Consider the following 22,918-nt stretch of genomic DNA (forward strand, 5'->3'; position numbering starts at 1 on the left):
AACTGATTTCTACGATGCATTTGGTGAAGCTTTCAATATTGCATCAGTATGTTTTGATGGTCAACCTGTTACACTAAAATTAAAAATATATATAAAAATATATATATAAATACCAAAAATTGAAGGAAAATATATATATATATATATATATATATAGAGAGAGAGAGAGAGAGAGAGAGAGAGAGAGAGGGGCTTTTGTGTGTGGAAAAATAGAAATTATGCATGGAATAAGAGGGAGATTGACAATTTTATAGTATGAGGATAAGAATAAGAAGAGTCAAAAATAAAGGAAGATAAAAAGATAGAATAATATTAATATTGAGAGTAGTTGGGATATGAAAAGTTGAAATGGAATGAGAAAGGTTGAAGAAAGTTAAGGTAGACAGTAGTGGGGATATGAAAAGTTAAAATGGAATTGAAAATTTAATAATAAATAAGAATAATTAAAAATAAGATAAATTAAATATGATATTTTGATTGTAATATAATTGTAATATAATAGAGTTTTTAATTCACTTTAAATGTTAAAAAATTGTATAAAAAAATTGAAAAAAAATTGATAGTGACATAACTGCTGGCATGGCTTAATGGAAGCGTAGCAACATTAAATGCTACGCTTCAGCTTTTAGTAATATATTGATTGATTACAAAAACAATCCAAAGTCTCTTATTAGAAATCTCAATCAGATGGACTGAGAAATCTTCCTTCAAGAGTCCATTAGTCTATGCGATTTCAACGATTTGTTCTATGATCCATTTGGTCCATGTCGCATAATAAGAATATAAGATACTCTCTTTTTTTTAAGAGTGAGGCTGAAGAAAGATTGTTCTTTCTCTTATGGATAATCTCTTTTTCCATCCCCCTAAAAAAAGAAAAAAGGGAAAGGAAGATTGATCTCTTCATAGGGGTAACATTATGCTCGCTCTCTCTCTCTCTCTCTCTCTCTCTCTCTCTCTGTAGTAATAGAATTTGCAACTTCGAAATTTTATTCACAATTCAGCACTGACGAAATTTTGTCACTTGGGAAAGAATTTAGGATGTTTATTACAAAGCTGTGGCTTAGAAGTGCAGAAGAGTTCATTTAAAAATAGGACAAAGACATTTTGTTTAGACTCTACACTTTTTTGTTACTATTTATAAGTCATTCTTGCCAACGAAGTTGCAAATAATTTGTGATCGGAAAAATAAAATGACAATTGGAAATAAAATAAATTGAAAACTTAAGAAAGAAAGTATGCATCCATTTCAAAGAAGAGAACTACAATGGGCAAATTTTGAAGACTGTCAAAAAATCCTGTGTTTTTTTTTCTTTGCCTACTTTAAAACATAAAGAAGAAATAAAGAAAAATTCCATGAATAAATTAAAGTACTTCAAAATTTATGAAAGAATTTACCTGGTGCTATAAAAGATACAGGTTGGTGTTTAACAATCTGCCATGATAACAAACTTGCATAACTTTAAGAATTCTTTTATTCACATATTATTCCAATATCTTCAATCAAACATTGTGCACAGTATATGCCTCAAATGGCCTCTGAAACAATTTTAAAAAAAAAACTTGGAACAGTTTATTGCTTGTTGTGGGCAAGTAATCTATTACTTATTTAAAAGGGAAAAAGAAGAGTCATCTGAAACCATGAGGCAAACCATCATCAAAGTTCAGAGAATAGCTGTGAAGATCATAGCTGTACTGTGCACTGCTCCTTTGCTGATTCAAAGCTTGCTTCCACTGTGACTTGAACTTCCAAACCAACTGCCTCAACACATATGATCCATGGCAACAATCCAATGGTGCTCTTCTTTTGCCACTCAAAAGTGTGAATCCAGACCCAGCACTTGCAATTCTCTTCCTCAACTTCCAGAACTGCATTCTCCTGAAGCTACACATGGTTGATATTTTCATTTTAGCTCCAAATTCCCACTAATTTCAATGAGGGCTTGTATTGCTAGAACTAGAGGTAGTGAAGCACCAAGAGTCTTATACTCCAGAGAAAACATAAAGATTACACTTCCAACTTGTAACTGTCAACTTTTATTAGCAAGCATTGCATCATACATGTCACCATTCCATTAGAGAAAGGACCCTTTATCATCATCTATCCATCCAACTTAGCTTTTCCCCAGTCAGAAACGGCCCCAGCTTAGAGAGAGAGTGTTGAAGACTTGGCTTTAGTGATGTAGCATCAGTAGTGGTGATTGAGCACTTTTTTGAATAGATAGCCTTAAAAAAAGTTGGCACTGTTTGTTTTTTGTGATCTTTTCTTCTATTTTACTCAAAGATATGGTAAACTTTCCCCAGAAGAGTCACCAAAGAAAAAGCACTAAAGCAGTAGGATGAGGTCTTCCTTACGTAAATCATCACACCGTCCATATCTAAATTACCTATGAAATAGCCTGCTTAAACACATCAGTTTTTTCTAACTTTATGGCTTTTTGCATGGAAAGTTTGGTCATGCTTTTTTTATAAAGAAGGCCCACAAAATATGCAAAGTAAAAGGAAAAACGTTGGAAGAGAGTGATAACTGATGCATTAAAATGAATAAAAAAAAAATTAATAAGAAATATATACAGATCTTATCTAAGGATAGTAGATACAGAACAAGAAATGTTAGGCATAAAATAGAATTGATTTTTCACACATACATGCACAACAGACAAACATGACCTTCCTCTAAATAGTAATTCAACACAAAATCCTTTCTACCTACCAAACACACAGAGGCAAATCACTACTGCACATGGAATGAATATGAGGGAAGTAACAAAATTAGAATCACTGAAACATATATTAAATTTAGCATACAGAATTCAAACCACTTAAGCAAATATTTATCAAAACGATTTCAACATGAGATTGAAATAAAACACAAATAAAAAGTTTAGTAAGCTATTCATATTCATGATATTTAAACAAGTTCAAGTTAGACATACCAGAAACACATCCCTTCCTACGCATTGCATTTAGATTGCATGGGGTAGCTTTATTATGCAATTTTAAAAATTTTTTTTTTTTTTCCCTTTTGTTGATCTGTATCCTCCAAAGGAAAGTCACCTCATCTCCATATGGACATTTTGAGCACTGCAAATAATTTGCATTAAAAAATATTAGCAAAAAGGCCCGAGAAAGAGTACTCAAAAACAAAATACAGGTTCTTACAGTAATCTAGCCAACTATCAAGCACTACTGGCATCATGCTTTAGATGAGGGCCCAGTACATGAAAGATGTAGAGGCACCAAATTCTCTCAGCAAGTTCACCTGAGAAGAAATGAAATTTAATTTCTTGTATACTTTTAGCAATAAATTACGCTTTTTGATCTGAAACTTGAACATGGAATATAGTCATTTATAAATTATACTACCAAAAAATGTCAGGCCTTAGTCTTACACCAAAAGCCACAGGTCGTGGATTTGAGTCTAGGTATCAGCCTCTCCAAAAACAATTGGGGGTGAAGCTGCCTACCAATCACCTCTTCCAAACCCGCAAAAATAGAAGTATTGTACACTGGCTACACCCTTTTTATAAATTATACCACCAAAGCACATGGCGTAGTGAATAGAAAACTTATGGGAATAATAATGAGTACGAAAATATTAGAGATGCATTATTTTCTCCGCATGTGCACACGAGCTAGAATCCAGGGTCTATTCAGACAATTTCCACTAGTTCACTGGGCAAGGTTCAACTAGTTCAAGTACACGGCAGAATGAGAAAAATGTTATTAAAAGTAACAATATTGTGACTCAATTTCAACTTAATTTTCATATATGTATGCAAAAGATGTGCAGGCAAAGTAACTATCAAACAACAGAAGTGTCCATGTATCGAATGGAAAAAGTGTCCATGAGCACAAAGTGTCTCATCGAGTCCACTTGTTATATTTATCACAATGTCCAAAAAATCTACTGAATACTGAATAGCCTACCGATCTTAAGATAAATCTACTGATTATTTCACAATGTCCTTGCATTAAATCACATACTGAGGTGTTCAATTTATAGATACTAATCACAGAATCCTAAACTAAGTGATGCATGAAGCACGATGACATATATATGTTAAAATAGTTATATTTAATTTAGAAGTCAATTGGATTTTATGTTAGGTCGTTTTAGTAAATTAGGTTATTAGTATTTTATTTTATTTCCTAAAGCAGAGGTTATTTGTAATTCAGCAATTGGGATTTCCTAAGCCAGTTAGAATTAGAGTATCATAGTAGTCTACATAAGCACACTATTGTACTTTAATGGAGAAAGTTCATAGTTTTCTTGTTCAATAAAATTTCCATTGAAACTTTTCCAATAGTCTGATGCTGATTTCAGCCAACCATAAATGTTGATTCCTATGTTTTGTTTTCCCTTTTTTGGTGCCAATTCCAAGCAAGCCTAGGTGCTAATTCCTAGGTTATTTTTCCTTATTTATGTTATTCAATTCCCGTGTTGCATCAGTTTTGGTTTTGTCCTGCATGAAATTTTGGTATCAAATCTCATTGTTCTACGTCACTAAGATAAATCTACAGAGGATGCCCAGATTTCTCTGTATGTACCACACAGAAGCGGTGGATAAAAGAAAAGGTGGGTGTTATTGATTAAGTATACTCACAGTCCTTGTGTTCCTCCGTATCTTTAGAACAATTGCAGCATCTGCATAACAGAATAAATGCAAATTTCTAATTTGTAAACGGAAGTATTGTTTCACAAGTATCAAATATGTGGAAACACATTACTGAGGGAAAAGAAGAAACAAATACAAAACCTTGTCATTGAAAATTTTCCTTTGAACTGAGTCTCAATTTCGCTCAAATACAACCTTAAAAATGGTGACCTGCAAAGTTTTGCCATCATATGATGCCAAAAAAAAAAAAAAAAAAAGTCAACCGAAAAAAAATATATAATGTTTTAACATAAGTTTCCAAAGCTGATTTTGAAAAAGGCATCTAAATCTCATGGAAACTGAACTAGTCAAATATGGAGATGCCACTACAATTACGCAACAATCAATTGCAACTATTTCTCCTAAACTTTTTTTTATTTATAACATAGGGAACCTTTCTAAAGAAGAGCCCTTTGAACTCGCCTCTAACCAGTAAAACCTATGGGAAACTGACCCCACCCACCTATTTCCCCTAAAATATGAGGGCACTTACAATGTACACTTTAAACTGTTTTTGCAATCAACATCCTAATTTTCAATTAATTTGCAAGGTTCATCCACCATCTAAATTAGTGTCTAATGTAACATATCAGTGACCAGCATGTTGATTGTAGAATTTTTGTAGTTTAAGATGGATAACAACCCACTCATCTGTTAATTTAGACATTTATTTGGACAATGAGGTGAAAAATGCAAATTAATCTCATGTTCGGATGCTTCATGTAAAATTTTGTAGTTTTGGGTGCACATTACATATGCAACCAAAAATTTAGGATTGAAATTGTGATTAACCATGCATTAAACATTAGGTCCTTAGTAAAAATTATTGAAATCTATCTCGTTTCAATCCAATCCCTGTGAAAATAAAATGAACTGATACAAATTTCATCTTTCATGCATTAATTACAAAGAACAATCATTGGAATACCAGGATGGAATTGCAGCTGCTGCAAGGGCAGGGGATAATTTCCATAGTTGATGTAGTTGACCACCCAGCACTCCAGTCAGATAATCAAGAATGCTACTTTCCTGGTTTAAAACACCAAAATCAACAATAAACAGTCAAACAGTGGCCCTTTTTGGACTGCTAAAACAATAAAGCTCCGTTTGGATACGACTCATGTCTGCTGCGTTTGTGTTTTTACGTTTTTTTTTTTTTTTTTTAGCTCAGCGCCTCTTGCACTGTTCATGGGACATGAACAGTGCATTTAGGCCAATGAACAGTAACCCACGCCTCTACAGTAACCTTTTTATTATTTTTTTATTGTTTTCAGTTTTGAACAAAATAAGCGATATCCAAACGCACACTAAGAGTAAACATAAGCAAAGAAAAAAGTTGATCTTGAAGCTGGATGATTATAGCATTGACTGAGAAGAACAAAGTACAAATTGACTCAAATGATTTCATATTGAAATTAGTGCAGGATGCAAATCATGATGATCTGCATTTAGAAATGCCAACATTTCCCTCAAATAACTTTCAATTGTTAAAGAGTTTAATTATTCTGACCCAACAAATGCGTCAGCCACACCTATGCTATATCCCAAAAAGGCCTAATTACAATCCAAATCAACCTAGTACACAGCCAATAACACCATCACTGTCCAAAAAATCAACACAATTTGAGATATTACATTAATCTAGTAGGAAAGAAAGACGCGACTCGCAGGCTATTTTTTAAAATGGAACAATTTTCAGTCAAATAAAATAACCAAAATATAGCCAATAAATATCGTTTATATCCAAATGACATGAGCGTACCCACACACAACAGAAAAGAAGAAAGAAAAAGGGACATCCCTTGAAACGAGTATGCTACGTCAAAGAAAAAATCTTGATGGTTGTAATATTTGGTATGGTGGTATACATATTTCTTCAGGCATAGACTTTTTTCTCTTTTGATCATATAAAATCTTTGCAATTGCAGATGCAGCACAATATTCACCTGAGGTGACTGTGACGCCTGCCATAAGCAAGGATTCAGCCATGCAGGCCTCCAACATTAGCCACCAAAACCTCAGGTGGGCTAAGGTTTAGGAGAATTCGTGGATCTAGGATTTAGGGCTTAAAAATGGCTAGTGTTTGATGAGTTTTTTATGGCTATTTGATGGGTAAAGTACATGAGGTTTAAGGTTTCAGTAGGTAAGAGAAAATATTTGATTTAGAGTTAAAAAAAGCTAAGGAGCAGAATTTCAATTTCTCTACCATCTGTGAACAGTACTTATAAACAATACACATGAAACATGCATGTTAATATAAAAATTTATTCGAAACCACTCTATCTCTAAGAACTAAGAAGCAACATGGACATGACATGACATGGGATGGAACATATCAATTCTTGAAAAATTAAGCCACAACATAGTGGGGATATGACAATTAATATATAGGGTAAATTCCATTAACATATCCTAAGGTTTGGGCTAATGCCAGCCAAGTCCAAGACATTCCAAAACTGACCAATTTGGTCCCTAAAACCAACTCAATCCCTAAACATTGTTAGGCCCATTAATCATTTTTCTCAATTGTCTTAGGGACCAAGTTGGGTTTAGGAACCAAATTGATCAGTTTTGAAATGTCTTGGACATAATTGGCATTAACCAAAACCTCAAGGTATGTTAATGGAATTTACCCTAATATCTTTCGGTATATTTTATTTATTTTTAAGCATATTTTATTATTATTTTAAGTTTTCAAAATAAATAACAACTATCAAAATCTTTAAAATCATAGGAATTTTTAAAAAATTAAAAATATATACATATTTAAAAACATATCTAAAATAACAGGAATTTAATATATGTGTGTGTGTGCGCGCGCGCTTTTTCCTCCCAACACTTTGAAGACACACATGCAAGTGTCCCCAGCATGTCAATGCTTCTTAGCTCTACCTAATACCTTATGATGATAAATTTATGCCTTAGGCAGTGAAGTAAAAGTGTCAACAATATCCAAACTAAAGTTCATCAATCTTAAAGTAACAAATAAGCTAATAAATTTGTAACATTGAATCCAACAAATTCTTCTCATATTCTTGAACATCATAAGATTTAATAGCAGAAAAGATATCTAATGATTGGAAAATTAGCAGAGAAATGAAAGGATTCATCAGTCTTGTTCAGCATATTTTCTCAGATCAAACTTAAAGTTGAGGGAAGTTGGAAGAATATGCCAAGTAAGGTCAATCCTTCATATAGAAGGCCTCTTATAAAGAAAATGAATTGAAGGTAGTAGTAAATGTAAAATGCCACAACAAGATTAGATTTATCAAAAAATGCAAATACATTCCTGGAAACACTTTCAATAAGAATCAGCAGACTACACAGGCATGTGCTTTATTATTTTCAATTTCAATTTTCAGACTTAAGATTTAAGTATAACAGTTACCTTTGAAATCATTGTTGAAATCATTGCTTCATCTGTAGAATTAAGACTTTGAGATCTTCCAAAAACTAAACTGCACAACTCATGATATTGCTCTGAGATAGCAAGGGAATAATACGAAACATGCATGAAATGTTCAATTAGACAATTCCATCTGCTTGCAATGCATCCAAGTAACAAGAGCTCCTGGTTCAAGAAAACAACATGAATACATATAATAAGGAAATCACTTTCTGAAAAATATTCTCTTGAAGGTTCAATCCATTTAATAAGTCTTGAAACAAACTGTTCATATAAAACCATATATGACCAAAATTAAGCTTGGCCAAGCAGAGTAGCAGTCCCACAAGGAACCAAAAAATATTTTAATTAATCAAACTCAGTTCATATCTAAGAGAAAGGTTTGATATCTTAAGCAAGGGGTACATAGATGAAAAACCCCACAGATTGACCTTAGCTGCACAATTAATTCTAAATTTTCAATTACAACAATGTTTTACCCCATAGTTTCAAAAATATTACACTTTGAACCCCTAGTTGTAGTAACTAAAAGTAAAAGAAACCTAGAAAATACCTAGGGCCCTATTTAGGACTAAAATTACTTCCATGTAGATCATAGGTGTCCTTTGACACCAAAAAAGATCATAAAACGATGCACTCCTGTGTAAAAGATCCTAACAAATACACATAGTATAATGGAGATCTATCAATTAGCGGTTTTTCTTACATCGTTTTCAAAACACTGCTTAACATTCACATGAAAAAATTTTATTGCCCAGATACGTCTCAAGTATTACCTGGGTTTTTTTCCCCCTTCTAGTTAACAAAGACAAAGACTTGCTAAGGGTCTAAATTGAAAGAATTTTAAAACTACAGGGTAAACATTGATGCAATTAAAATTTCAGGATTCTATTTGACACTGATGTAAACTTTAAAGTTTATTATGTGATTATGTCGAACGAAAATATTTTCCATTCCAATGCACTGAAATTGAAACATAAAACTTCAAGATATGGCTTGATTCCCATAACTTAGGCCAAGAGCAACACTTCAAAAATAGGGTTCCATACTTTTCTAATAGTAAGGTAAGCACTTAGCATTTAAAGTTTAAACACTTTTGCTCTCTCTAATAACTCATAGATCACAGAATCCATCACAGCATTATAGATTAGCATCAAACATAAAGGTGAGAGAGAGACAGAGACAGAGACAGAATTTAATGTTCTCGCTCCTAATAAACCTAAATGAAGATAGTTTGTACTGTAGCTGACTACTTTGATCACTAATACATAACGGATGAAAACCTGTAGAATAGTAACTTTTTTCATGTCTTATAGGAAGCTCAAAACGCATGCACCCTAAGGTACCTAATTGTGTAGCCTTAAAAGCCAACCTAGGGACCAATAGTACCTAGATGCATCTGTGAGCAATTTTACATGATTGCTAGTAATAAATTGAAGTATGATTGTGCAAGCAAAAATGAGACTTGTAGAGGTATAGGAACCTCAAAAGACAAGCACCACAATTACCCATACTTCAATTTTTTTTCTTTTTTGTTTTATATTGGTAAGTTGCAAACGTACCCAATGGGTTTTGAACCCACAACCTCACCCTGCACCTTACTCTTACAAGGAGAGGAGATACCATTTGAGCTAGAGCTCATTGGTGTCGATGATTAGCAATTTTAGAATCATTTCTAGATTCTTTCTTTCCTCAGCCATGCAATATATTGAGAAGTCCATTGTGCTTTCTGGTGCATCTACATATCAAGCATACATATATGTTTATGTGCTTGTGCTTGTGCTTGGGCATTTTCACTCAATATGGATTCATACAGATGAGGAGGATAGAATGCTTTGGAGCCTAGGTAAGGAGTTGACAGATGCTTTAGTGTCAGGTCTTTTTACAAGGTGTTGAGAGACAGGCTACTTGGATTTCCCCTGGAAAGCTATTTGGCAGGTTAAAATCCTGAGCATGGTTGCTTTTTTTTGTGTGGGCTGCAACATGGGGGAAAGTACTTACTATAGATAAATTAGTGAAAAGTGGCATAATGTTGGAGAATAAATGAGTTGTGTGAAAATAGTGAAGAAACTATAGATCATTTGTTGTGACATTGTCCTCTGGCAATGGGGTTATGGAACTTCATCTTACAACCTTTTGGAGTAACTTGGGTCGTGCCTATGACATTGTAAGAAATGTTACAAGTATGGCGACGGCAACCAAAATCATTCAGACATAGGGTATGGACTATGGAATGCGGTTCCAAGAGGTTTAATGAGGTTTGATTGGAGGGAGCATAATAGGAGAATTTTTTAAGACAAAAGTAGCCTCTACCCCTAAGATTCACTTGCAATTTATAACTTCACTTGTTCACTGGACATCTGTAGAGCCAAATAGACCTTCTACCCTCCATTACTTTATAAAATTTGTTTGTGTAATTTTATTTGAACTAAGGGTATGTGACCGGTGTACCCCTTAGATTCTTTGTTCAATTTTCAATTCTTTTTTAATAAGATATTTTTATTACCTATAAAAAAATAAAAATAAAAATCATGCAAAGTTGCAAACAATATGAAGACAAAAAATAAACCTTTTAACAAATATTCATTAAACTATGGCAAATATGTCACTGTAATTTATTTATTGAAATTAACCGACTTACAATTGTTTCACTAAAACCATTATCACTGCTTTTGGCTGAAACATTCAGTCCCTGAAAAACTTGTATCCACTGAACCTTAGGAGCAGAAAATATCAAGCTGGCACCTGAGACTAATCTAACAGTTCTCTTATCAAGAAAATATGAGAGATTTCTTGATTTCCAGTGATTCCATGTGATAAACTCCAGTAATGGTTCTACATTCCTGGGGAGAAAAAGGCCAAATACATTCATTCAGGCCAAGCAACAATTAATCCTAAAATTTATCCTCATTCGAGTTCAATTTTCATGAAAAAATTCAACAAACTGCATACCAGTAGACAAGTTGGTTAGCACACCAGAAAAATAAAATAAAACTCACATTAGTCTGAAATAGAATTGGCCATTATACTAATCATCGGAACTTAAAGAGCCAATTTCTTTTGTATCAGTGATTCAGTCTCAAAACCTTTGTCTGAAAGAATAATGCCATATTAAGGTTGCACTATGTGCCATATTCAGTCTCTAAACCTTTGTCTGGTTATATTCAGTAGTTATCGTTTTTTCTCAAAAATGAATATAAACACAACTCTGAGTCAAAACTGCTAAAATGGCAGGTCAATGAGCTCCCAAGTGAATCAAGGGTTTTAGCATTCTCAGAAAATGGTAAATATAATGGAAACAAACATATAACATCTCTGAGTTCAGCATCAACTATGCTATTAGTGTCTATCATTGAGGAAAACTAGGTCTTATGATGCAAAAACCAAGAAACAAGTAAACATTGAAATTTATTTTCTCAGGACAGATGATGGTGGCAACAGTAGAAGCATAGATTTTATCACCTTTTATGCCTAGAAAATAGTACCCATAGCCAACATTCAGTGATATTAATGAGAATAAGCATGATCTACATTCAATATGTCCATGAATAGCAAATGCAACAGTAGCTATATCTGAACATTTATTTTTTAATGACAGCCCAGAAATTTCTGATTATGCATAGTGTTCTGCCCTGCTAAACCAAGATCCAATACATAAGTAAACATTTGTTACAACCAGATCAACTGCCAACATATTAAACTCCAATAAAAAATCTTCATCTATGATAACCCCAAGAAGAAAAGGAGGGAGGGGGGGGGGGAATGGGGGGATGAAGATACAGCAAAGCAAAATCTTTCTTTAAAGTGGTTATTTAAGAATTTATTTGATGCAGAACAGAAAATTGACTTTTTGTCTAATGAATTGACACTTGCAATAATCACATTGATTAATAAGTAACTAGGCACCCGAACCATATAAAATTTTATGACATTTTGTAGACTTCATAGCAACAACAACAACAACAAAATGTTTACTATGTTGGAGCTTTTTCATTCCTTACTTATAAACAACAAAGATACAACTTACGTTGGAGCTTTTTCATGCTTTAGTTGTTCATTGAGTAACTTATTGTCAGACTCACTGTTATGTCTTATGGTGTTCAAAATAATATCTAAGCCTGTCTCTACTGCTGATATGCAAGACACTGCACACTTCCTCTTCAAAATCTCTTGCAGAGCATACTTTGTAAGATCATCACCAATGCTTTTTTCATTCTTCTTAATTGGAGCCATTTCCCGAGATGAAATAACTGAATCCTTCAAAAAATCCTTCTCATCTGGAACTGAAATAAGTGAACTATTCTGCAGAGTCAATTTCTTCAGATATGCATTTAGGCAATCATGCTCCGTTTCTAATAGCTCATCAAGCTCCATCTCAATAACTGCAGTCAGAAACTCTCTGAGATGTGCAACCCTCAAAGGTAAAGTATGGACAAGATGTTCTAATACATATCCACGCGCCTTAGCAAGAGTAGTAGATGATAAATGTGCAAGACCCTTATATAACAAAGCAATCACGTAGAATTTGTTAGAAGTAATAATTAATTTTAAAATCAAGGTACATAAACAAAACACCATCCACAACCTGAGGGAAAGACGCATCAGAAGTCATTTCAGATAGAGCTGCATCAAGTTCCTCCACCGAGTCTTGGTAAGCATCTGAGCCACTCAAACGGCTAAACACCTAGACATTTTTTTTTTTTTTTGGGATTGTTAAGAACACCTAGACATTATTTCTAGAAAAAAAAAATTATGCAAAGCGAGTTAAAAACAAAGAACTGACTCATATCCTTGTATAAAAAGCAAAACCAAATATAAAGTTCAATTGCAAAGATATAACAAATGTGAACACATTTGTTAGTGAAAAACAGCATTCAACCCCATGACCAACACAACAAACAAAATGTACCCTAAAAAACAGCAATCGATTAAGGTATCCCATTAACAAAACAAAAAGGGTTTCAAAAATCAAAAGGGGCATGACATACAGATGAGACTTTTTTTTTTTTATTAAGTATGACATACAGATGAGACTTCTGAATACTATATCAATTATCATCAACTGATTGAAATCTTTGGTGCAAACTTTCTTGGAGAAAGTCACAAGTAAAAGGGTATCCTTTTTTTTTTTTTATCTTCAAAGCACTTGTGGAAAATCCATAGAACAGCACAGATACAAATCTAAAATAAAATAAGGAGTCAGTTAACATCTTGCCAAAAGTTAAATTTTGAAAAATGGGACAACAATCATTAGGTGGAACCATAGAAATTGGCTCAACAAAAGAACAAAAATGATGTGGATTACATTTTCCTACGAAATTAATATGTGCTAGGAACAAAATAATTTCAAAACAACAAACATATGCTTAATCATCAAAATCTCAATACTTAAGAGAATCTTAATAAAATCCCACGAAACCAATAGTCCAATAACATAAACGGATAAACCCCAACCACACACACAATTAGAGAGAGGAAGGTTACTGACATTTTCGAAGAAGAGGCCCCAGTGGAAGATTTTCTTGATGTTTTGGGCGTCCCAGTGGGCAATACGACCAGAAGACTGATACCCAGATGCTAAAATCAGTATATCTACAAACCCTTTTGTCAGTTTCACCATTTCCTCCAAGCTTATATCAGGGTGCACCCACCCCATCTTTTTCTTTGGCGACCGGGAAATCACTTTCACCGTAAAAGAAAACTCCCTTGGAAAGTAAAGCAAAGTAGTCGAGAAAGAAAATATATTTTCAAGTAAAAGAGAGAATTCATAATAGAGGAAATTCATTAGTGTCTTTGGTGGCATTCCTGGTTTTCCCGCTCAAATAAAGAAAAAAAAAAAAAAAAGAGAGTTTATTAATTTCAAAAAGTCTAGGAGTTTTGATACATGTTTTTAAACACATATTTTTAATTTTTAATTTTTATATAATATTACACGTATTTTTATATATTTTTTTATTTATACATATTTTAAAAAAAATTGAAAATTATTATTTAAATACACGTATCATACCGCCCCTAATCCCACGACAAGCTCATCTCAAAAATAAATAATTAAATCTCACAGTAAATTTAACAACATTTTTAAGGTGGTGTGTCAATAGTAATATTTTACTAGATAAGTTGTGGAGAAAATTTGCAAAATTTACTGTGATTGTAGCATTGTTGCTTATTTTTATCTCAACCAAAAGTCTCATGAATATCAATTTTTTTTTTTTTTCACTAAAATTCAATTTAATCTCTTTATTCTTATATCGATTGTCAAAATTAGCCGACAATTAGTTTTCATTATTTTTGTCTCTAACTTTAACAAAAGAATCGACTTACTCCTTCATTTAAGATTTGATAATAAATACCATTAAACAGGAATAACAAGATGATACAAGAATTAAATCATGGGTGTCCCATCCCATTTTTTGGATGGAAAAAATCCAAGCAAAGTAAGTCAGGGTGAGGCACAATATGGAGGTATTTTGTTATTCCTATTAGGTGGTTTAATGAGATAGAAATAAGGGAGAGGTGGTGATAAAAAAAGTTTTAAAAAAAAGTGTTTAGAATATGATAATATAATATTGAAGTGCTAAAAAAAGTGTTTAAAAAAATAATTATAATTTGCCAAATTATCTCCTCTTTAGGGCCACAAAATAATGTGCGGAGTGGAGCAAGCCGGAAAATTTTTACCATCTCTAAACACTTTAACAACACAGCTTCTAACATCATTTTCCGACCCAAAGAGAAAAAAGGTATCTGATTTTATTCTCCCAAATCACTTCTTCTCCTTCCTCGACCAAAACAATCTTCCTTCAATAGCCTTACGTGAAGCCACTAATCACTTATATATGGTCCTTGTTTAAGTAGGAGATTACTGAGGCGTTTGAAAAAAGACAATATGAAAGTTTTGATGTAGCAGATATTTTTGTGTATTGGGTGTTAAATTGGCTTTTTAGCATTCTTGATGTCAATGCACTTAGAGAGAGAAAAACTTCGCTTAGAATGAGAAATTGATTACCGCAAATTCAAGTCATTAAATTGATTACCGTAAATTCAGGTCATTAACCCAAGTGAGTCACAAATAATCATTCAATACTCCAGGATAATAGAGAGAGTGTAGCAACTTGTGACTGGCACCATATCACGAGATTGTAGCAACTTTTTCAAAAAGCCCTTTTTGGGCTCAAAATGTGTAAACAAACAGGCACTATATCACGTCATGGTACCAAGAATATCTAATAATTTTCCATGAAACAATAAAAAGTTTTATCAACAATTCCACCACAATTGATTAACGAAGATGGTTTGGAAATTCATTACAATTTAACTGACAATTACAAACCATTTCCATTAACATTTTTTATGTAATTTCCCCCTCCTTTGTCCAAGGAGGGAGGAGACTTCGAATCTAGATTCAAACTGAGAGAACATCCATGCAACTCTTCCAAACTTTATGCACTAAAAGGATATAAAATAGGTCTGGATGCATTATGAGACTATAAAACAAATCTGTGCCACAATTGGCCATGTTGATGAGAATATAAATCGGGTCCTGAAGACACTCTGAATGACCTTCCTTAACCACATTCATACAACTGAAGCCATTCGCAGCTTAGTTAGTCAAACCATAAGGCAAAATCGGCTGCTTCTGTCCAGCACAATGGAAAGAATATGGCATTCACAACTTGCTTAACTAAAGGCAAATGATATAATTAAATTAGCACCACCATGAAAAATTTGCATAAATAGAATAGTGCAAAAACACTAACAGCTCTCATTATGAGAAAAGACAAACTATCTCATCACATGTGTCCTAAAAACAAGGAAATGATTATATAAGCTAGGCAAAACTCCCAAATACCAAATTAGAATCCTACAACCACCAAGAGCACAGAATTCATTTTTAGACAATAGCATTGGCAGCACTGGCAATTCTTGGCCACAGATCAGCACATTCTTTCCCAATTGGACCGGTGATAGCAGAACCTGCAATAACCACAACCACCAACTCATATTATAATCAATTGCTCCATAAAATGTTAACAAAAACTAGAACTACAAGAAGTGACAAAAAACTGTATGATTCTTATGTTTCTGAAATATTGAATGAATAATTTAATGGTTTGCATACAGCACTTCAGAATACAACATGTTATATAATCACATATCAGAGATGGTAATACCTTTCATTTCTCCCTTGGGGTTCACAATTACACCAGCATTATCTGTAAGAACAGTAAACTAAAACTCAGTAACTGAAGGTTCATGTGTGTAAAAAGTAAACAAATATGGATTTAGAATGTACAAACTGAAGTAAAAAAGAAATGTCCATAGCAAAGGCCTTTCTAACAGTAATTGACAATAGCAATCAACAAAACCTAGCCTAACATAGATCAATATTAGTAGATTAAGAACCCATTATGATCCTAATCAAGTTTTCCAGGCAATAGTTTAAATTGCCCCAGATTGGCAATACAGAAATGCAGGGCTACATTAAAAATGTAGCACTGAAACCTGAATCATACAATAGCCTCACCATTGAATCCAGCATCAGGAATACATGGTTCAAAACCCACTCAAGCCTCTCAGTTGTTGGAACATCCTTTTTCTTTGGTATTTGATAAGATTGCCAATTGAACTAAAAGTCATTGGCCTAGCTCTTTTGTATTTAGATTAACAACAATGCTATGGACATGTCCTTCACAACTTGGCACATAAATCATAGTTGGGTGTGTCCCTAGACTTATTGTTAGACCTCCATTTGTAGATAATGGACCAAATGAAGCTCTATAGAATGTAGAATTACTTTTTTTCCCATGAATGCAACAATATCTGAACACCTATAGTGGAATTCAAAAAGTCTAGATCTCACAAAGTGGATAAAGATAAAAAATAATTAAACACTCTAAAATCAAGGCCGTAGAGACCTTCAATTAGAAATCAGATTTACCAGAAGACAGGTAACACAATGCAAAGAGATGAACATCATGCTGTTAAATGCTGGCACATAACTATCAATTTATGCTTCTAACAAACAACAAACGACCAACAATTTATTTGGCCACTCATTTTAACAAGCCTAGAAGCAACAACAATAAAAACCAATCATGGGTTCCAGTTAGTTCAACTCGTAAACTCTCTTGTTGTCAAATAAGAAACCTGGGTATCTATCAAAAATAATAATAATAATAATAACAACAAAAACCAAACAAGATTTCGTTAATACCTTCGAAGTACATGAAAACACCGTCCTTTCGGCGCCAAGGTTTGCGCTGGCGAACAATGACAGCAGGAAGAACCTTCTTACGCAAATCAGGCTTGCCTTTCTTGACAGTGGCCATGACCATGTCACCAACGCAAGCTGAAGGCAAGCGATTGAGCCTACCTTTGATCCCTTTGACGGATATGATGTAGAGATTCTTAGCACCAGTGTTGTCTGCGCAGTTCACAGTTGCTGCCACGGGAAGACCCAGTGACATCCTGAACTTGTTCCCAGCCGATCCTCCCCTACCTGCATTGATTTTTCATATGGGTTTTAGATAGGGAGTAAGGGAATGGTGTTTGGTTGGTGAGAAAGTGATGGAAAATCAGAAATGAGAAGAGTGAGATGATTGTTACCTCGCTTCGACATGGTTGATCGCCTGTGTCTCTTTCTGAGTGTGTGTTTTGGGAGAATAAGGTGGTTTATAAATGGGAGAGGGGTGTCTGACGGCTACTAGGGTTTGGGTTGGCTTAGCAGGGGTGTTTGGATATGTGTTCTAGCCTGTTCTACTTAAAAACCACACACTCTTATGTTTTTTTTTTTTAATGAAAGGATCCGCACAAACTTTTGTGTGTTTGGATCTTGATAATAAGTCAGCTTGCTCTCTCTTTTTTTACCGGTCTTATATGAGTCTTCTAATTTTATTTTGGACAAATTATAACCTACCTATTTATTGTCTAGCCGAAATTTAAGATGTTTATTTGTAATTTAAAATTTGACATTTTATGCACATGAAATTAACTCAGTTAGAGTTTCATAACTCACTTCTGTTAAAACATTGCTAAATATGTAATTTTTATTCGCTTTTATGTCTCTCTTCTCAAAAAACATAAAAATACAAGATCAAAAATAATCTAGCGGAATACTTATATCATGGGATTTTAAACCATAATTGGGCAACATAAATTTCTGTCAAACCTCAAGTAGGTATAATGTCAAATTTCAAACTACAAGTAGGCAACTTAAATTTTGATCAAACCACAAATGGGTAAGTTATAATTTGTCATTTTTATTTTTTTTAGCTTTAGTAATTTTATTTATAATACTTCCAGTAAAAAACTATTCTCAAATGTACACTTATGTAGTACCATTTATTTATTTATTTATGAAAATTAGCAAAAGTTAGTCTTCACTTAGAATTTCGTAAAAGAATGGAATGAGTGAATTATAAAGAAATGGATAGAATTTGAGTTATGTAAAGTAATGGAAAATAAATTAATTGACTAGAAGTAATCTTGTTTCAATGTTTTAAAATAAATAGATTGAATGTTTTTGCCCTTTTTTTTTAAACTTTAATGACTTTATCTATATTATTTTCACCAAAAAACTATTCTCAAACGGACATTTATGTAATACCATTTATTTATTTATTTTTGAAAATTAGCAAAACTTAGCCTTCACTTAGAAGTTCGTAAAAGAATGGAATGAGTAAATCATAAAGGAATAGAATGTATTTGAGTTATGTAAAGTAATGGAAAATAAATTAATTGAATAAAATTAATCTTGTTTTAATTTTTTAAAATAAAGAAATGGAATGTAAATAACCTTGTTTGAGAATTATATAAAACTAGCTTGTAATTCCATGCATATGCATAGATACACTTAAAGATATATAATAAGTTGCATAATATAATTCCTATAGATATTGTAGGGATATTGGGCCTGAGGCCTAAGCTGAGGACGAGGGGTCATCTAAAGAGGAATAAACATTGCCAAGGGAGTCCTTGTTAGAAAATGAAGAAGTTAGTTTTGGTTATAATGGCCCAGGAGGTTGTGTCGAGGATGAATGCCTCCTCAGCTAACCCAATATGAAATCTGTAAAGGTGGTCTGCCATCTAGGGGGACGTTCCAGGAAATTCCATTGGTACGGGTAAACATTGCAGAAACATGGGACAGGGGGGAGTTCTAAAATATCTAAGAAGAAAACTGCTACCATCGCATTAAATGCTCTGCAACTAATTCTCTAACCACATTAATGTGGAGATGATACTTGAACAGTGGTTTTCAACCTTACAGCTACTACTTAAAGATTTCAGGAAGGGGCAGATGAGACAAGTATCAAGGACCTACCATCTGGCCTGCACATAGAGGCAGTGGCGACGCCACGTTGGGTTCAGGGTGTTCCCAGGAACACCCTAACCCAAAAAAAAAAAAAAAAATTTATATATAATAATTTAAATTTTTTTAGTTGTTTACCCATGAAAAAAAAATAGGAACACCCTCAACCAAAATCAGGAACACTCTCAAAAGTTTTATGCCAAATAAATTTTGAAATAAAATCTTAAAAAAGAAAAAAAAATAGTAACAGAGATTTTGAAAAAAAAAAAAAAATTGTTACAGAGTAAGCCCAAAAATAAAAGCCCAATATCAATCCTAACCAAAACCAACCCCAATCAGATTTTTAAATCAAAATACATTATTAACTAAATACCCAACAGGCCCAACCCAAACGTATTCTCAAAAAAAAAAAAAAAAAAAAAAAAATCCTCCCTTCTTCTTCATCTTCTTGGTTATGGACCCTTCTTCTTCTTTTTTTTTTTTTTTTTTCTTCTGCTTCTGGGTTTCAGACCCATCTTCTTCTTCTGGTGGGTTTCGGACCCTTCTTCTTCTCTTCTTCTCTTCTTTATTTTTTCTTCTTGTGGGTTTCGGTCCTGCTGCCAGTCTGCCTTTCCCTTTTTATCTGTGTGTTGTACAGGATGTGACTATTTGTCTTAAATTTTATCTGTGGGTTTCGGTCATTCTTCTCTTCTTCTCTGCCTTAAATTCTATGTCTTTTGTTTTTCATTTTTTATTTGTTCTACTTTTGCCAGCGCACTAGTGGTCTTGGTGGAATTTTTTAATGGTAAATATTTTGTCCATGGGCTAGGCTAGCTGTTAAGTCTATGAGAGCTCCGGACCTTACTTTACATGTATTTAGTTATTCTTTTAATAAAAGTATTTTACTTTTTCAGTCAAAAAACAAAGAAAACTAATATTAACATCAAAATTTTTTTTTTCATATTATTACTCTTATTATATTTTATAAATGATTGAACTTATTATTATTATTATTATTATTATTATTATTATTATTTAGGTTTAAAGATTACATATTAGTTGAAATATGTACTTATAATTTCTTTAAAACCTTTAATAATTTATATAGGTTTTTTTTATTAATAATATATATATATATATATATATTTTTTTTTTCATTATAAAATAACGTAATTTTGAAATACCCTAAAACGGTACGTCGAAATAGGTCGGTATCGAAATATTCCGTTCCAATAGACAAATCGAAACAGGGTCCGAAACGATATTCATAACATTGATTATACGAATACGCGTCCGCCGGTTAAAATCAGAAACCTAAAATAAAAAACTTACCTAACCTAAAATCAGAAACCACCTAAAGAAAAAAACATCATTAACGACAACACCTTACGCCTCCGTCTGAAACCTTATCATCAAGCACATAGGCGTGACGGGACAACGACGCCTCTGTTCATTTCTTTCTTTTCTTTTCATTTTTTTTTTTCCTTTTGAGGTTTTTTGGTGTACATAATGCAAATTTGTTTTGGTTTTAAGAACAATTTTTATTTTTTTTTTTTTAAGCACAAACTTCATGCCGACCAAATCTTGAATTTCGACCGGTATTTACCGAAATGTCCCGAAACACTTGAAATAAACTGAAATGACCCGAAATTTTTTCAAAGTAGAATAGGGTAGGTTATTGTTCCGGTTTGTCCAGGAACACCCTGGACAAAATTCCTGGAGTCGCCACTGCATAGAGGGTAAGGATGAAAGAGGAAGAGCGTATAAAAGAAGAAGGAAGAAATGGAAAAAGAGGATCGAAAAATCAAGAAAAAAACACTGTAGCAATCAGGAATCAAATTTGTAACCAAACTTGTGATAAATATATAAGAACTAATCCCCTCGGATTGTGCCGAGGACGATTTTCTTTAGTTTAAATCAATCTAGCTATATGTTCTTGTCATTTGAATCTACTTTATTTGTTGTCCAATTCATTTTAACCCAGTTTTCCATCTCACTCTCTATAAATTCATTGTTTTGGGCCTAGGTCCATCCATCTTTTGGGCTAGGGATCCAAATCTAGTCCTTACATATATAATTTAAATACTATTGATAGTCATTTTTTATTTTATTAATTCTTTAAAAAATTGTGTAATGATATTATTAGGTATAAAATGTAAATTGTCCGTGTTTTTTTTTTTTTTTTTTTTAAATTGTAAAGCACATTTTTTTTTTTTTTTACGATTCATTTATTATAGACTCTTTAGTTTTTATACTTAATAACTCATTTAGATGAATATTTATGATGTGATCCCATATTTGATTATAAAATTAAGAAATAAAACTCTTTAATATTAAATAATTTATAACACATGGCGCAAAATTGGAACTCTAATTTGGAATTCTAATTTGAGTTTCTCTCAGCTTCACATATTATTTTATATATATATATATATATATAGATGAATGGAATGATATTATTTAATAACAATATTAATATTATAGTTATATTCCTATTTTAAAATTAAAAGCTAAAATGCTGAATGTATGGGAGTCTTTTAGGAGTTTTAATGAAAAATTTATTAAACTTAATTTATTCCCTTCTATTCCTCCCAATTTTGAAGAGAATGGAAATTTGAGCTTTTAAAAGAAAATGAGAGAAATGAGTATTCTCTTTACCCATTTAATTCTCTCTCACTTAAACTCCTAAATAAGGGAATGAGTTTTCAATTCCCTCAATTAAAACTCAAAAACAAGAAAATTGAATAAATATTTTAAAATTATTCTTTTAATTTCATTCCCTCCTGTTGGTACAAATCCTTTAGCAATAGAGAGTTAAAGAGTCTATTTGGTATATGCTTTCAGTTTTGCATTTTGTTTTTTAAGTGTCTTGAGAAATTGCTATCAAAAACATTTTCTTAGTATTTTCCAGCCTTTAAAACTTGTTTAATAATATTTTTTTAATGTTTGTTTTTTACATATCCCTAACCCACAACTGCTTATTTTAAAAAAAAAAAAAAACACTAAATTAACCAGAACAACCTAATACTCCAAATCAAACATCAACGACGAAAAACCCATATCCAATTGAGAGGTTTTTCTGAGAGAGAGAGAGAGAGAGAGAGAGAGAGAGAGGTGGCATGAGGCACGATGGTTCTCAAGATTGATGCACAAGTTGCAATGCTCCAACAAGTCAAGCCTATGTTATTGCAGCGCTTCACAATGTTGCAGTGGTTTGGTCATTGCAACTTACTTGCCCAAGCATTGCAACCTAATGCACGCGAGCACACGAGAGAGAAGGAAAATGATAAAAATGTAAAATATTACAAAAATGCTATGGACATCGGATTTTGATCTCTTCGACGCAAGACCCACTTGCCCCTAATTCCTTTACGAGTTTTAACTTGGTGACATGTGTGCATTTGTGACACTAGGGTAATATGCGTGTGAGTGAGTCTTTTTACTTATTTAATTTTTAAGAATCACCACCAACCATCAGTTTTCTAAATGTGATTGATCACGCCTACACTCCTGTGTGTATTGTAGAAGTGTTTGCGAAATTAAGCCACGAGACTATCTATCCCTTTCTAA

At 32.9% G+C, this 22,918-nt stretch overlaps 2 protein-coding genes and 1 non-coding gene across 3 annotated transcripts; all 3 read right to left on the reverse strand.

The window, feature by feature from the left end:
- Window positions 1–1,449: 1,449 nt before the first annotated feature.
- LOC126701072 (uncharacterized) lies at window positions 1,450–13,852 on the reverse strand. Its single transcript, XM_050399211.1, has 11 exons — window positions 13,550–13,852; window positions 12,647–12,745; window positions 12,089–12,558; window positions 10,703–10,904; window positions 8,044–8,226; window positions 5,584–5,684; window positions 4,758–4,826; window positions 4,605–4,645; window positions 3,160–3,259; window positions 2,934–3,081; window positions 1,450–2,396 (listed from the first exon to the last, which is right to left on the reverse strand). The coding sequence occupies exons 1-9, from the start codon at window positions 13,844–13,846 to the stop codon at window positions 3,177–3,179; spliced, it is 1,545 nt and encodes a 514-aa protein (XP_050255168.1). The 5' UTR covers window positions 13,847–13,852; the 3' UTR covers window positions 1,450–2,396; window positions 2,934–3,081; window positions 3,160–3,176.
- A 1,906-nt stretch (window positions 13,853–15,758) lies between these two features.
- Window positions 15,759–17,833, reverse strand: LOC126698570 (60S ribosomal protein L23). The gene is made up of 4 exons (XM_050395891.1): window positions 17,668–17,833; window positions 17,276–17,560; window positions 16,233–16,274; window positions 15,759–16,035 (listed from the first exon to the last, which is right to left on the reverse strand). The coding sequence occupies exons 1-4, from the start codon at window positions 17,678–17,680 to the stop codon at window positions 15,953–15,955; spliced, it is 423 nt and encodes a 140-aa protein (XP_050251848.1). The 5' UTR covers window positions 17,681–17,833; the 3' UTR covers window positions 15,759–15,952.
- LOC126701281 (small nucleolar RNA snoR137) lies at window positions 16,992–17,139 on the reverse strand. Its single transcript, XR_007647273.1, has one exon. It is a non-coding gene; the product is annotated as a small nucleolar RNA snoR137 (small nucleolar RNA).
- Window positions 17,834–22,918: the final 5,085 nt, after the last annotated feature.

Source organism: Quercus robur, chromosome 9 (genome assembly GCF_932294415.1).
Source record: "Quercus robur chromosome 9, dhQueRobu3.1, whole genome shotgun sequence".
NCBI lineage: Eukaryota > Viridiplantae > Streptophyta > Magnoliopsida > Fagales > Fagaceae > Quercus > Quercus robur.

Excerpts from the sequence above, each read along its gene's own strand:
- LOC126698570 (XM_050395891.1), bottom strand. Across the intron at positions 16,275-17,275 it reads TGTTTTCATGTACTTCGAAG|ATAATGCTGGTGTAATTGTG; the intron begins GTATTAACGAAA and ends CTGTTCTTACAG. Across the intron at positions 16,036-16,232 it reads CCCCAAGGGAGAAATGAAAG|GTTCTGCTATCACCGGTCCA; the intron begins GTATTACCATCT and ends TGGTTATTGCAG.
- LOC126701072 (XM_050399211.1), bottom strand. The coding sequence starts at position 13,846 with ATGAATTTCCTCTATTATGAATTCTCTCTTTTACTTGAAAATATATTT. Across the intron at positions 5,685-8,043 it reads TTTCAACAATGATTTCAAAG|GAAAGTAGCATTCTTGATTA; the intron begins GTAACTGTTATA and ends GTTTTAAACCAG. Across the intron at positions 4,827-5,583 it reads GCAGCTGCAATTCCATCCTG|GTCACCATTTTTAAGGTTGT; the intron begins GTATTCCAATGA and ends AAAACTTTGCAG.